This window comes from Pollachius pollachius (assembly GCF_949987615.1).
Source record: "Pollachius pollachius genome assembly, chromosome: 5".
Classification (NCBI taxonomy): Eukaryota; Metazoa; Chordata; class Actinopteri; order Gadiformes; family Gadidae; genus Pollachius; species Pollachius pollachius.
Genome location: NC_136938.1, coordinates 14919543 through 14936442, shown reverse-complemented (window position 1 = coordinate 14936442; position 16900 = coordinate 14919543). Strand labels below are relative to the sequence as shown.

Genomic DNA, 16900 nt, shown 5'->3' with positions numbered 1-16900 from the left:
CTTCTCCCTCATCCTAGTGCTGAATGTGTTAAATACATCGTAATTTTCATGTGTGTTTTGCAGCATGCTTTTAATGTGGGCGTCTGTCCAAATATCCAACAGACGTTCCGCTCCTCTTTGCTCCATGTTGAGCCACGATTCATTTTCAATCGACGGTCCGAAATGTGCTGCTAATCTTGGATTAACCGCTAATCAAACAGTATTTCCCATAATACGCGCGGCTGAGTGGGAGCCAGTTACGTCCAAGGAGGCCTATGAATTTTAGAACTGGATCGGAGCGAGGTGCGGCGCTTTCACTTCTCAAGCGAACCGCACCAGGGTTTGTTTGAAATCGAACCGACTGTGCGACTGTTTGGTCCGCACCAGAGTTCGATGGTTTGGATTCACAACAGCCCAATAGGTCCGCACCAGCAATTTTTTTTGTAACGTTCGAACCAAACAAGGCAGGTGTGAATACACCCTATACATTGTTTTGCCAAATGTCAACCATTTTTATCTATGTGTGTGGAGCTGCAGTGGGTGTGGGGGTTGAGCCTTTTTCAGAGTACAAATTATTTTGATGAGGCCAGTTAAAGCATTAATTTAACTTGCATTGCATCTAGCCTCTCTACAATCTATGCTTTTTTTTAATTTTGGCAATCTCCAAAACACTGACTCAGAGGGTACCTTACTCGGTTACATGAAACAATAAATGAATAAACTATGTTTATACATCCCATAGCCAGCCATCTCGAAGTAAATCCCTATAGGAAGAGAAAAGGTTGACACGGGTATGAGGCAAAAACTAACTCTATATCTTTTATAAATAATAAATCAATACCATCTCCACGCTTTAAAAATACCTCAGTGAATTCATAGCCACAGACCCAGAAAGACCCATGGTCGGCTAGGAATTGCATTGGCATTTGGTAGAAATGTAAACTCGTGATAGGCTCCAAGCTATATGTTAATGCATACATATGAGCGTGCTATTGACTACATGCTGCAGAAACCAATGCTGAGTGTTGGGGGGGCTGGTGGGAGAGTTAGGGGGAGGGACTTCTGCCTCACTCCTCCTAGGGGCTCCTAGGGGACAGGAAGAAAACATGAGCAGAAAAAGCATATCGAGTGCAGCCATGTGTGTGTGCGTGTGTGTGTGTGTGTGTGTGTGGTTGTGAGCAACCTTACAATTTACAATGAGTCCCATGCAGCAGGCTGCACAGCATATATGGAGCTAGAGAGAGACGAGTAGAGGGATAGCAGGAGGGAGGGATGTAAAGACGGTACTACTCTTCACCAGGTGTGTTGTGTGTGTTGGTGTGCAGCCGAATCAGTGCATCTAGTTAGACCAGATATCTGTGTGCACGGAGGAGGATGGGCTACCAGATTGTGATTGGCTGTCCCCGGTAGTAGGGTGTGGCTTGCATATGAATGACCCCCAGCCTCTCTATCGTTTTCGGTTTTGGTGGCAGTTACCATGGAGGGATGGTGGTTGAGACTGTCCATGTTCAGTAGAGAGAGCACCATATATTGCGACGCCAAAGGAGAGTGTGTGCATGAGAGATGGAGAGAGAAAGATAGAGAGTAAGCAAGCGTGTGAGCTTGGGTGCATAAGCAGCAGAGAGAGAGAGAGAGAGAGAGAGAGAGAGAAAAAGAGGGAGAGAACAAGAGAGGGAGGGGGAATTGAGTGAGCAGCAAGCTGACGGGCTGGACTATTTCTAAAACACTGCAGTGTTTCTTCATCTCCTGTAAAGAAACTGCCTATGTATTTTCTCCCTCATATTTTCTTTTGGACACTTTGATCTTGTTGCCTACCTAGACCAGAGAAGGGAAAAGAGACGCCCGGCCGACACTTTGCCCATCTGATCAGAGTCTGGAATTCAAGGAAACGCCATCCAGCCGTGCAGACAGGAGACGACAAGAGGAGAGATTGAGCACTGATAAAACAAGAGGATCAGAGCGAAAGAGAGAGAGAAGCAGAGAGAGAGAGAGAAGCAGAGAGAATAGAGAGAAGCAGAGAGAATAGAGAGAAGCAGAGAGCGAGAGAAGCAGGGAGAAATAGACGGAGAGAGAGTGAGAAGGACAATACGGACGCATGGAGGAACCAATGCCTTTATTCCCTTGAGACTTTGAGGGACAAAAGGACAAGTTTGGACAGCACTGGAGGGGGGAACAGGGACGCGGGAACGGAGCGGACCAATACAAAGCAGAGTCAAACTCACGAGACGCTAAAAACAATTCCTGGCGCACACGTGAATGCTGCATGTTGATGCCTCGGTTGAAGCTTTCTTTTGATATGCTCCCCGACTTTGATTCAATCATGACACTGCCTTCCCGCTTTGTGCATTCCGAGCAGTCCCCTTTTTTTTAGGTGCACTTTTTATGCACGTCAGCGAAAGCGGGGGGACATTGAGACGGCCGCTGACTGTTGGGGGGGGGGGGGGGGGGGTGGGGGGTGGGGGTGCATTTGCACCTGAATGATGTGATGTATTCTCCATGTGTTGTCATATTTCTGCACGAAGAAGGAATTACGGGGAAAAATGCACCTTCTCAAGACTAGCTTATGTCACCAGGTAGGATTAAACAGTAATTTGCTCGATCTGGACGTCTCTGTAATAAAGCCGGTTTGGGTGAACTGGATTGAGTTGGGTTGATTGGGGCGGAAACAGTTTTTTGTCACAGAAGGACACCGCCAGTGCTCTAGGGATAAAGCAGAGCAAAGCTGCGTCTGTATTTTCGAATCATCATTGATGTCCTGAACACACCAGATATCCAGGTGTTGGGATTATGGAAACTCTGTAGGTTTATGTAGGATTACAGCAAAGGTTGACGGTTGACCCGCCCCCCCATCCCATCATCTTTCAAATATGAACTAGGATCTTTCTTTTTCTCTTTACCTTTTCTTTCACCGACTCACTATGGTGCATGATGGTGCGTTGTGGTCTCTCTAAGGGCCAGCGTGTTGTCTTCTAAACCAAGGAGAAAGGGGGTCTGAATCCAAGGCGTTCAACCTCCTGCAGAACATTTCAGCGGCACCTGTAGGACTCCACAGAACTCCCCCTCAGTCTCTGGTGACCGGAAGACCGCGTGCAAGTCTGAATACCATAGGGACACTTCTGAGGACTCTGCGCGTGTCGCAGCAGGCCATGAGGCGCTCGAGCACGGACGAGACGCCGTACCGGCGCAGTCCGTCCCTGGACAGCAAGGCCGGCACGCCGCCCTTCTCGTCCGGGTTCCACCGCTACAGCGGCGAGTTTGAGTACAAGCGGCCCCCGTTTGCCTTCGGCTTCCACACGGCGAAGGGGCCGCAGGGATCAAGCGACGGCCGCTACGGCCAGGGGAAGAAGTACGTGGTGTTTTACCTGGACCTTTCCTTCATCTTCCTCCTAGAGCTGCGGCGCTGCAGGATGGCCGAAGGTTGCATGATGGGCCTGCGCTACGGCATGGTCTTCTTCAATCTCCTCTTCTGGGTGAGTGCACTTCGCTCATTCTATTAATTCTCTGAGTGTGTGTGTGTGTGTTTGTGTTTGAATTTTAAATGGGAGTTTTGAGAAGCTTAGGCTTGTGTGTGAGCAGGTTCGATACAATTTTGTGTGTGCTTATTTTGAGGTTCTACTGCAACTGTCGCGAGAGAGAGAGAGAGAGGGAGAGTTTTTGATAACATGTACTAATCCCACTGTGTGTGGGTGAGCCAAGGATTTGTGTAGTTACACTATAAGCTTTGACATGTGTGTATTTTGTATCAAGTTGTATTTTTACAGTAGATGCTGGAAGTAGTCCATCAACTCCTACATCCCAGTGTTCTCTTCCCTGCCAATTATCAGTCCTTCCACCGTGTGTCAGTCCCTCTTTCTGTGTGGCCACTGGCCAAAAGTAACTTCACATTTTCCAGCGTTGAAAATGTGTGTGTGTTTGAATGTGTGTGAATAAGTCTCTGATTCATACAAATGGACAAAAATCGGATCATTCCCCATCACATACTTCAAAGCTTTTCAAGTGTGGCCCGCCGTGGCAGATACAAAGGGAGATATATAGCACCAACTCAAGCGCCTGAACTCTTTTGGGCAAGCATGACTCTCATTTTGCCAGAGCGAATCCAATTTATTATACACTCCTGCTTTCCTCCCTGGTGTTGCTGAGATAACTTGACCGTGGAAAAAGCGGTCTGTTTGTCCAGATGTATTCTCCTTGGGGTCCTGAGTGACCTTCACTCAACCCTGCGTCCACCACTCACACTGAGGGGCCATTTGTGATTAGTAGGCATAATGTGAGTGTGGGTGGGTGGGTTGTCAGGGTTTGTTGAGATTCTGTATTCTGTATTTTGTGGAATTTTACATGAGCAACTCTCTCATTTCAAAATCACAAAACGTATGTATCCTATTGAATATTGAATAATTGCTAATTCTTGTTAATCATGTGAAATGCAAACGATCCCAGAGCACATCCATCCATTTTCTTAATCCACATGTACAGATTATCGATTATTGATTTTATACATTCTAGGCAATTTATCTCTTTATTGTTTTTCTTAAAATTGCTGAAAGGCTGTTTGTATGGCTTATTTATTTAAAAAATAAGGTGAGCTAGGCAATATTTAAATATAATCAATCCTCATCTGAGCTCATTAACTCAGTCGCTAACTCAGAAACTGACATGATACCGACAACAAATATGAATATGTTTGTGAATCCTTAGCAACCATTGTTTTATGAAATATGTCAGGACACATGTGTAACACTAGAAAATGCATTTCCTGCAGAAAATGAGGTGAGTGCTGTAGTGCAAAATGAGGTTGAAAATATATTTTATTAAAACAACATTGTTTAAGACATAAAGAAATGTTAAATGGCTTAAATCAAGTGAAGGGATGTTAGCAGTCTAAATGGAGTAAACAATGTAAACATGCACACCATTTAAAACATTTGGTTGGAATGGTTGGAAACAGATAAAGTGAAGAGTTAAACAAATAGCCTATGTGATCAAGTTTGAATAAATTTTTGATAATATAGAATAGCTGAGCTTTTCTGTTGGCAATTTTCAGCACAACTGTAGACTAAAAACCGCCCAATCAACCATAAACCTGCCCAAAACGTATATTGCCAGAAATCCGATAAATTATATACTTCTGCAATGGCAAATACACAAAGACACACCTAAACGCAACCTGATTATTAACTATGATGTTATTTGGTATAGACCTCTGAAGAATAAGTCCCACCCGGAAACTAAATGGAAAAAGTGTGTCGTTCAAAACGTTACGCAACTTTTACTTCTTCGCCAACTACAGAGTTTGTTAAGTACGATCATTCAAAAACGCCATATCATTTCCCAAAGACATTTGACCGATGGAACCTGAGCCTCGGAGGCTGGACTAATTCTCATCTATCTCTCACACACAAACCTCAAAAGGTCTGTGTAAAGAACACACTGACAGTCAATACGATTACATTAATACACCACACACAAAATAGGCATGTAAAATACCAATGGTGAGCACAATAAACACCTGAATGCGATCAAAGTGACTCAAGAACTTTTACGTTACACACACGCACACGCATGTGCCCACACGCACTCCGTGTGCAGGGACACAGCCACAGAAAATGCATGTTTGGTACATGAGCAAAAATAAAACGACCTTTCAAAATAGTCATGCATAAAATTATCTTACACTTATGTAGAACTTCAACTTGAAATAATCTTACAAGAACTTAAAGAACATTAACCTAACAGTCAACGCCAGGTCGACTATGCATCATGAATCAATTCTCCTTACGACTGGCGCAGAGTTTTGAGTGACAGGTCTGATGGCCATCCTTCACCCCTAATTACTATTGGACAGGAAAGCATTGATTTTAGCATTTAGCTTCTACCTGGAGTACACCTGGATATGTAGCAAGCAGCAAGCCTTATAATAGCCATATAAACTGGGGTTCCCACTGACAAAAGCCTGATATATAACAATCATATTTCCAATCGATTAATCATTTTAGTGCCATTAACAAGGAATAACGTAACCGTTTAAGCTTGACATGGGGTTTTTAGGTTAAATATTGACTTTTTTTTAAAGTCAGTAAAAAGTCAATGGTTAGCTTTCATAGCCACCCTGGACTATCACGCTCCAGCCTCACCACCCAATCTGGCAACACTGCCTGAACGTCCTCGCATTCGAGCCTCAACGTAACTCAATGAGACCAACTGGAAATATACGAAGCGGGTAGGGAAATTAAACTTTTTTGTTTTTCATTATTATTGAAGATACAAGTATGTTGAATTGTTAAACGCTTGAATGAAGGTTAACGATAAAAAAATTACCCAGTTACGAAGTCTGAAGTAGTTGAAGTGTCAGAGAATGGGCGGACGGCTCGGCCGTCCTTCCATTGACTTCCATTGTAAAAAATAGTATTATAAAGTATTATATCTTAAAAAGTATTAAAAAAAATTGGATTCTGAAAAGAAGCGCGTAATTCCAAGCCAATCTAAACATTTGAAAATTGGAATGAAGTCTCTAGATGAAAAATTGAGGAAGGAGATAGGTCCCAAGGTTTGTAGAGAATAATAAAGAAAGAAGAAGAACAATAGTTGAGTGGAGCATGCAGCACTTACCCAATAAAGGGAGCTGTAAGTGAGAGTCAAATTACATTAAAATGTTATTTGTTTTTCAAATATTAGTTACTATAATCCTCTGTACAAATATGACTAAGACCTATCTGAAAGGATGATTGAATCAGGTAAAATCTGTTCACATTAACAGTTGCATTGCAGAAAAAATATCTACGTCAAGGATTACTACATATCTGTAGTTCTTTGTCACTAAGAATCATTTGCCAACCAGTCAAAAATACTTTTCCTCTTATTCTGCAATATGGCCATTCAATGTAAAGACAGGGATTAAATTAGCAAGGTCATGGGTAGTAAAACACTGGCTGGTTTATGTGACATCAAACACTTAGAACGATGCAAATCTGAAGTATAAAGTTTTTGACGGATGACATTTCTTTGGATTTACAATACTGGACCTTTAAATCAAATTGGTGTATCAGCTCTGCAGTACATCGTTTTAGTTAGTTTTAGTTTAGGGTTTTTTGTTCATTTTTAGGTCAGCTGCTACCAACACTATTTATTGATTTTGACACATGGGACATTGTAGCATCAAATGATGTTTTCAACTCTGAAAAATGTCAAATAGTAATTTGTCTCAGGCGTAAAAAGAAAAAATTGTAAACCACAAATTGTTATATATTGTGTTGCATTTTTCTTTCTTTCCCTCTTTTTCTCTTTCTTTCGTTAATTAATTATTTCTTTCTTTCCCTTTCTTTCTTTCTTCATTTCCTTCTTTCTTTCGTTATTTCTTCCTGCTTTCCAAGTTCAACGAGCATGGCAGCATGGCGACGGTATAATTACAGCTATATCGATGTAATGGAGAGTGCCCGGTAGTGCAGGAAGCCAGTGATCCATGGCTGTCTTTACAGCTGTAAGAGGCTGCTTAATAGAATATAAATCAGGAAATAATGAGGTCACATTGTGTGTGGTGTTGAAGTTGCAGCCAAAAGGTGGGTGTGACCCTTCGCCTGGCCAAAAGAGTGCAATGCAGCACAGCAGCCTTTCCTACTTGGTCAGCTTGATATCAATCCCACACAGCAGGGGTGTAATTCAGAAAACACAGTAGAGCTCGCCTTTGAAAAAGAGAAGACGGAGGTATAGTTCCGTGTCCTAATAGACCCTTTTCATATAGGTGTCATTGGGACACAGGTGTCGCTCATAACACAAATGATGGGTCTACTCCTATTACGTACCAGGACACATGGTTCATGGCATAATGTGTGTTCTCTTCAACTGCTACCTGTGCCCTGGAACATAAAAGGAGCAGGCCCATAGTTAGTGTTATGAGCGCCGCCGTTTGTGCCACCTAGAGACCAAGGAGCATGGCTTTAGCTTTGATCTGACACGTCCATTCGGAACACTTTGAGGAGATCTTTCCTTTGGAGAAGATCAAAGGGGCTGATCATGAGAAGTACATGCTGTCGTGGGCTCTAATGGACGTTTAGCTTTGATTTATCCAAAAGGGACAGGTTTTGTTGAACTTTTTTGGCAGGTAGGTGCCCAGGTCGCAGTGTCCCTTCATCTAGAGGGGAGTTTGTGTGTCTATGTAAAGAAAATGACTCACCATTGGTGCAGGTTCTACTGCGGTAATGGTCATTAACAGGGATTCTGTGCAATGGGTCATTCCACGTCTTTTTTGTGTGTACCGACTAAACAGTGTAGACACACGTCAGAATGGCATTAGCAACCATCCCCCACATACTATGTCACATGCACATAGTTATGGTCTTCAGCTGGCTTGTTTGTCAGTGTGTGCATGCTATTTCGAGTGTGCGTGCATGTGCGTGCATTTAATGGTTCTTCCAAGCTTGGGTGAGAACACTTCGATGGGGGAAGTTAGCTATTTATCTGCTCTGGCATGAAGTGAATGAAAGCCTACATCATAAGATGTCTACTGTTTTGATGACAACTTCAAATGTATTATTCCTGTAGAAAAAGGCTAGACACCATGAAATGAAAATTGACAAATCAACCAAAAGAAAAAATCCTCCCCTCATATAAAACACACAACTGACTAACATTTTGTTTACCACTTCCCAATGGATACAATTGCATTTATCTTACATTCTGTCCCACTCTTATTACCAGTTGTACTTCGAAATACGATCAAAGTTGTCTTTCATCTTCCCAGGTGATTAGAAGAATGTTATTTTTTTCCTTCCATTCTTGTATCATCTCTAATAATACATAACTTTACTGCCAATTATCCTTTCTCACCTACATGGAAAGCAACACATCAATTACAATTCTCCACAGGCAAGATGGTTGGCTTTATGTGTAGAATATCGGGATAGGCAGACTGAGTAATATGGAACGGATTGAAGGTGCGGGTAAATACCTGACTTGTAAAATTGCATTTGTTCGATCTGTGTTTGCTCTGTGAGGAGCAAGGCAGCGACAGGGATTTCAGATTTATCTTGTTGCTATCATTATCTCAACACAATATCTGTACAACAGGGCTATGCACATTAGTTGCCTGTTGCTCTCTCCTTTGCTGTATATCGCCGATAGCTTTCCTGTAGAGTGGTAATGTTTTGTTATTTTCTAAGTAACATCTAGTGATATCGTTAGCTGCGGTGATGTTTGTTTTAGGTGGTCTTGATTCTCGGCTGTAATAGAAAAGACTTCTCATTGCTGGCGTTTGAGAGGTGATTTATTTTTATGTTGTTATGATCACTAACTTTATGATGCAAAGAGAGAAGTTTTCAATTTCTAAACAGGTTGACACGGTTGGAGACAGATGCATACAGCTGTTGTCACATTCCCTTCCGGAGGTGGCTACATTCAATCTAGATAGACGAGAGATAGGTTAGGCGCTTTAGACGGAATCTCTCAAAGAGGTAAACAAGGGACTTGTGTAGCTTATGCAGGACAAACAGGGAGTCACTTGGGTGTTAACTGCATAAAGGATCTTAAATCAGCCACAATGGACTTCTTAAAAGTACTCATCACACGTCACACAACACAAACTAACCGCTCTGAAAAACCTAAACAATCAAAGACACCAAAACACCAGACAGCACTAGAAACTGCAGTCAGTTATTCATTAATCACATTAGCGAAAGGCTTGGCACTCTTGCACACAGTCGAATTATTGGGTTGGTCCGACTATGATTGGATCATTAAGATGCATGTATACACCTTAGTCGGATTGAAATTGTGTTTTAATTCGACGTGATGCATACATTGCACGCATTAAGGATGCATGTCTACGGTCAATCACATTGGAATTGGATTTTGCGTTCTGCACTTGCTCGAGATCTTTCCCGGGAGCGGTGAGCCAGAAGTAGAAGCAGACGGTAGGTAGTCGTGTTGTTGTCACTGTCGAACGAGAAACGGCGATTTAAAAAAATTAATTTTTTGGAGGAAGCCGGTGTCGTGCCCCCCTATAAGAAGTGTATCATCAACATGCATCCAGTAAACAACGTTTGAATTTCACCCAGGCTGAATTAAAAGTACATGTTTTTCTAAATCTTGGTCATCAACAAGGTTGTAAAGGAGTAACTTCGGGCACATCTGTCAAAATAAATGCTTTTTCTACTGTCTTTATTCATTCATTGCACCGCGGCCGAACTGACAGTGATATTCTGATATTATGAATCTTTAAGACAGCTGTCAGTTCACTTCGGGTCCATTTGCCGGAGGAGTCCGCATACGACCGAGAGGTCGGAACAATGGAGCGTCGGAGAAGTGACATGGACCCGAAGTGAACTGACAGCTGTCTACTGAAAACATCTTCCTCGAATGCCGCCCGAGTTTGTTGTTGCTGGTGATGTAAAGAGGTCAGCCGGTGCCTCTATTGCCACTAGTTGAAATGGGTACAGTGCCACCTATCATACCTGTCAAGTTATCCAGATGTTAAAAGTAATTTCAGCTCTCCCCAAACTTGAAAATGGCTTGTTCAACGCAAAATAATGCAAAGGGACAACTCTGTTCCGTTCTGGTGATTTATTTTCTTTGAGATGGATTTGATGGTTCTTGAAACATTGGATATTTATATGGAATTAGGTGAAGTAGCAGATTGATGGCACATAAGGTGGAATTTCAGGTGAAGAATAGGTTGATAACCTTCAAGATAATCAAAAAGACAAATAAAATCACATTCCACATCAGTATGCATCTAAATCATAATCATTAAACTAAACATCTCATGTTATCCAAAAGTAATTACTGCTTGGTTTACAAACTTATTCAGTATCAATTGCCAGCATTTCCATTACATTAACTTGGACTTCACATTTACATTCAAACCAGATCTAAATCAAACAGAAAACAGCAAACATGATTCCTTCAAACATAACACTTGAATTAGTCCATACCAGTTGCGTCTGTAGTTGAACTTGAGCTTTGTTTGTAGGCTGAGGAGACAAAGAGGGTTTGCTACGCTAACCCTCAACATTATATACCCATGCTTGTTAAGAGGTCATGGGTCACATCCTGTCTGTTAACCATGTCACATCCTGTCCTGTCTGTCATGTCTGGGTTAGCTCTGCCCCCTTCAGGCCTGGAGTTCCTCCACAGTTCTTCAGTCAAAATTGTTTGACGCCACACCTCCCACTTGGCCTCCTGGTTCTTGAACCCAAGGAGGTCACAGCACCTTAGTGTTGGGCAGTGTCTGTTTAAGTTTTCACTTCAGTGTTGCTCTTCAATTGGAAGTAGGACAATGATACGTCTAACATCCCTGTAATAACGGTAGCCGATATTTTGATTTTGAGTCTCTTTGCTTTCTGGTTTTGATTAAGCTTCATAGTTGGGACAGGGTAGCTAGGAAAAGTTCTGAAGTGAACATCCCAGACGAGCCCCCGAGCAGAAGGGTATTTGGGCTAATGTAGGCTATGCAGTCCCCCCGGCTCTGCACTCTGGCATCAATTGGCCTTTCATTAGCAAGATTGGCAGCCATGAACAAGAATGTCTGGAACTCACTCCATGTGAAGAGTCCGTCTCCTCCCAGGTTTTGCAAGGCCCGCTTCACAGCACGAACAGCTGCTTCTTCAGCTCCATTTCGATGAGGAGATTCTGCTGGGTGGATTTTCCAATTCCATTCAGTTCCATGCTTTGAAGCTTCATTCTCAAGCTCAGATTTCCCCAGTTGGTCCAGAAAGAGGTAGAGCTCTTTGAGGGCCGGTCTGGCTCCTACAAAGTTCTTTCCTGGATCTGACCACAGTTTCTTCGGATGCCCTCTCAGTGCTGTGAATCTCTGGTACGCCAGTAAGAAGCCTTCCGTTGACTGGTCACTGACAACATCTGTGTGCATAGCTCTGGATGCCATGCAGCAGAAGACAATTCCCCACACCTTGATGTGTGAATGACATGCTTCGGCCAATTAATCGATTTTCTCACCACCATATATAATCTGACAATTGCAGTTGTCCAATTTAGGAGCACACTCAAACTATGGCTTTAATCGGATTAAGCTGTGCATGTGAATGTACTGAGTGTGGCAGAGTGGAAGAAGGTGACGTAGCACCGCAGTACAGGGTGAGACCAGGGTGGGGGTTGGAGGGGAGAGTCTGAGAAGAAGAAACAGAGCTTCTGAGCTTTTCAGCTCAGAAGCTCTGTTTACGTCACTGTAATGTAGGCCAGAACCCAGTGGACGAGCCACGGAAAAAGATTGCTAGAGTTCTGAATGTGTTGGATCCACCCCCCCCAATATTCCTGATCGATAAGACTGCCTGCCTGCCTGAGAAGCTTCAACACACACACACACACACACACACACACACAAGTGCACACCCGCCCCACCAGTCCAGGCCCCCGTCTCCTTGGCATCCTGCAGTCCATTGGTTGAAGAAGCACTATAGGACGTGCTCGGCATGACGAATCCAGAAAAGGCGGTTCGCATTTGCTGACTTTGGCGCGTCCATGCAAGTGGCCAGCAAAACAAACAACCATGCCCCTGAAGCAGCCGTAACCGTGGAGAAGCCGGTTCCATGTTTGTGTGGAGGACTACAACTGTAACCACCGTGCAGACAATCAGCGCGGTTACACACATGCATTGTGAAGCAGACATCACTTGTGGCTGAAGTCTCAATAGTCACTAATTGGGACTCTGGTCTGCCATGGCTGTTTGTTGATGAGGGCACTTGAATTATAGGCTTAGTTTGCTCTAATATTTGTGCCAAGTTCATGGCAGTTGTTCTCCTGTGAGATGGTTGCCCTGTTTTCGTGCTTTTCATCATCCTCTATCTGGATACTCGCTGTCAAATGGAAACTAGCATTTCCATTCTTAACAGATTAGAGGGTTCTCTTTTGATGTGATCTTAAGAGAGAAAGCGATAGAGAGAGTGAGAAAATAGTTTGCATACTTAAAAATTGGAACATTAAGATTGTAGTTAGGGTACTTTACTTAAATGATAGGATATAATAATGAATAGCATTATAATTTTATGAAAGAAAAAATAACAAGTAATGCCGTTTGCAACACTCATATATTAACTGTACATATATATGTATACCAGGTGCAGGTGCAGGTTGAGACAAATCAAATTGAATTTGTTTGGTTCAGCATCTTCAGAAGAATTTGTAAAATTTGGCAAAATTACCCTTACCTTTTTTTCTAGGACCGCACAAATAATTCATAACTGGGCTAAAATGCTTGCATGCAACACCTGTATAAATGAATTAGGCTTTATTGAAAAGTTACAGTTGACAGCTTGGAGAGATAAAAACATTGAAATATTTATAAAGGACGCATCAGGAATATTTAAATAATGTAAGGCAGTTACACCATTACCTAATAAGCTTCCTTATTGCAAATGCATCTGCATTGTGGTATTGGTGATCACTTTTCTATTCATGACGGTCATCTGATACGATAAGGTGTAATAAGACATAGGGATATTAGGGAATTCACTGTAACCTTGGAGCTCCTGTGCTTAAAGCCATTCACACCTTTGTTCAAAAAGCTTTCCTCTCTTTATTTCACTTATGACAGCTTCCCCCTCAACGTAAGGACACCAGTGTTTGTTTAATGTCGTCTCAGTGATAGGAGATGAAAGTTTGGCAGGGCGAGATCTCGGGGGCATGTTGTTGTTGTTGTTGTTGTTGTTTGTCTGCCTTGTATGAAGGGCCATTTTGAAACTACTTAATGTAATAAGGGATGGGCCACCGGTGCCACGGAGTGCGATGCTGCATGGGACGGCTACCACTCAACCTCCAAGGAGGAGTCCTTCTCCCAGGAGTCTGTATCTTCCGGGAGTAGGAGATATGTGGCTTAGTGCTATCTGCGGGCTGACAGCAGTGAGGCTGCTAACCCACACCACAGCAAGAGGGAGACCTTGATTTCTGCCACTGCCTTTTGGATTCCATACCACAGATGGCTGAGAACAGAATGTGGTGGCATGCTTCTGCCTCCCCCGCCAGCGTGGCTAATGCAGAAATGGGAGAGACGAGGAGGCTGGAGGGCTGCTCCGGTGTGTCCTCATTGACAGCACCTTGTTGTGAGCCAGGGGTCCAGGCGGGGGCGCCACTAGGAATGAGTGAACAATGCCTCAGCACTTCGACCTCATCCAGAGCAGGACGCCTCCCACTTTTTTTCTGGCTGGGGGCTTTTGCCAAATCCCGAAGGGATTCAAAAGTCTTTATTCAATGACAAACACAAAGGTTCACAACAACAATAACAACCCCTTCTTTAGGGCCCACCTGTTTCACATAGGAAATGGGAGTTATTTTTTGGGAGTCACATTTCTTTTTGCTTTATAAAACCCCAAGAGGGGATTAGCCTATGTAATCCCAAATAAGAGAGACGAGCAGGGAAGGACATTGTGTGAGATCTTCAGCAACAAATCCCTTTTTACCAAGGAAACAAGCCGCGTGTGGGTAAAGAGGATAGGGGGAGAGCAGCGGCTCTGAAGCATTGTCTGATGGAACAATTCCTTTATGATCCCAAGCACTTAAGTAAGTAAATCGTTCCTGTTTAGATGTCCTTTAAAGATAGACCTAAAGAGATCTGAATTCCCATTACATTATTTTTGTCACTTTCACATATATCTCTCATATACTAGCATTAAGCTCAATCAATAGCATAGATCAATTTCATTAGTTTATGCAAACACTACCATCCCATTTTTTATTTCATACAACCTGTTTACCACCAGAAACACTGCTCTATTCTTCACCATCATTTGGCCGTGCATGCATGTCAGGACTGCAGAGAAAAGCAGCCTTCACGGTGTACAAAATGATGAAGACAAAATCCATTTGTGTGGAATGACTTTTAAATAAATCCACACTTAACGCACTTTGTGCTTGGAAGGACGTGTGCTTGTGTAATAATCATGGAGCCTTCTTATTCCCATTATTGGAAATATTCAGTTTGTCTTCCTCCCAACATTTTTACAGCAATGCTGTACCGGCAACAATTCTAAATTCTCCCTTTATGTTGCATCCTGTTTATTTCTTTGAACTATTTTGTTATTTAATTATTTGGGGAGAAATCAAATGCTGCTTCAAGTCAGTTTCCAGAAGTGGGTCAATAAGTCATGCGTAGACAGTCAGACACAAAGAGAACACTGTTGTTAGAATATGGGCTTAATGCCCTGAGTTTTTAAACTTCTTTAAAATTGTAGCTTGTCAAGCCCCTTAAGGCCATGGGGTGCACAAACAAACAATGTGAAACAACAAAACATTATAGTATAAATGTGGCCAATACTTAAATCAGTAATTCCCAATTGCTATACAGTTTCAAAATATATAGTTATTCAAAAAAAGGTGCTTGTTGAACACCAACGTATACCGAACCACATCGCCTTACTACAAGGACATTAATTTTGGGCACGGCAGGACTTTTCTAACGGGGGCACTAAATCCTGAAGCTAAAGTTTAGCAATCCTAACCAATTCAAATGCTAATCATACACATCTTGAAACAACTTCAAACAAGACATGCCTACTCCAGGTTCCCTTGACAGTCTATTCTTCATCACATTTGAAGATGTTAGAAGGCATCAGATATGCCTTATTTACAGAGAGGGTTAGTTTAAAAAAAAGCTGTATTATTTATAAAGTGCTCAGTCAGCGCAAGAGCGTGTTCCAAAGAAGTGACTCGTCGGCTATCTGCCTTCCAAGGTACTCCCTGCTACCCATGACACTGTGTTGCTTGATTTTGCTTACGTTTTTAACTACCATAATGCTTCCATAGCCATAAAGAAAGAATGACAGAGTGAGCAATCTACATCATAGATCGTCATACAGCATATATCTGAAGGCTGCTAGTACCTTCACACACAGTGTAGGCATGCCAAAGAAGCCATTCGGCTAATTGTGTTGTCATATAAATAATGGCACTTAAACCCTATATGGGTGTACGAGCCACACTGGCATGTAGTCATATTAAACCTGTAATCCCAATGTCTATATCTTCTTTGCTGCCATGCAGACTACTACAGTAAAATAATCCAGTGAATAGAAACGACACCATTGTTCTATGTGGATGACAGTTCTGGTTGTAGATATCCACACGCTATTGAATCGACAAGCGAGATTAAAGCAGGGTACTTTGAGGAATTTACATTTTTTATTCTCTAGTATTGAGCTGCCTATTTGTGAAAGAGGTTTAGCGTCAACGATGCATTACTAATAGATTGTAGTTATAAGACTTACAAAGAATTGTACATGGTTGTATTAAATATATAATGGCCATGTCGTGCTACAACAAAGAAGAAAAGATAGAACAGATTAAAATAAAATATGTTTCAATTTTCTGGGAAAAAAGGAGGTGGGTTGAACCGTTGAATCCCACGGCTTTCATGCCTATTGTTATAACAAGTATAACCATATAATTGTCACTACTCACTTGATTTGGAGGAACCATTGCCAGGGATCCTTGAGTGTAAAGAAAGAATATAATATTGACATATTTACACAATACTTATTCACAAATAAGAACAATAACAACGACCAATGACTTGAAAAAGTAAGCAGAGATAAGGAATGCGCCAATTTGTTTACAGAAAATGTTAGCGGAGACAAAAAATACAAAAAGCTTTAAACGTTGGTATCAGAATCAGAATCGGATTCAGAATCAGAATTTATTTTATTACAATCTTATTGCACAACGACACAAGAGTAAAATTCTTATGCTTGGTCCCTCAACACACACATAGCAGAAACAATACAATATAAAGTAAATAGATAGTTAAAAATAAGTGAAGATAAGTAAGAAAAATAAGTAAAAGTAAGTAACGGAAATGTAAACAGAAATGTAAAGTGTTCAAGTGGTAGTGGTACCAGCCACGGTTGATTTTAGTGCAAAATACAGAGCACTGCAAAAATGTTGTGCAATTACAGTAAGTAATGCAGTAGACATGTATTTAAATAGT

The 16900-nt window shown here is 42.1% G+C and overlaps 1 protein-coding gene across 1 annotated transcript in view; it reads left to right on the top strand.

Moving 5' to 3' along the window:
- Window positions 1-2488: 2488 nt before the first annotated feature.
- tspan4a (tetraspanin 4a) overlaps window positions 2489-16900 on the top strand; it is an 82597-nt gene continuing 68185 nt past the window's right edge. Inside the window, exon 1 of the mRNA XM_079736114.1 lies at window positions 2489-3449. Within this exon, the coding sequence (XP_079592240.1) occupies window positions 3126-3449 (324 nt within the window). The 5' untranslated portion in view covers window positions 2489-3125. The remainder of the gene's footprint in view (window positions 3450-16900) is intronic.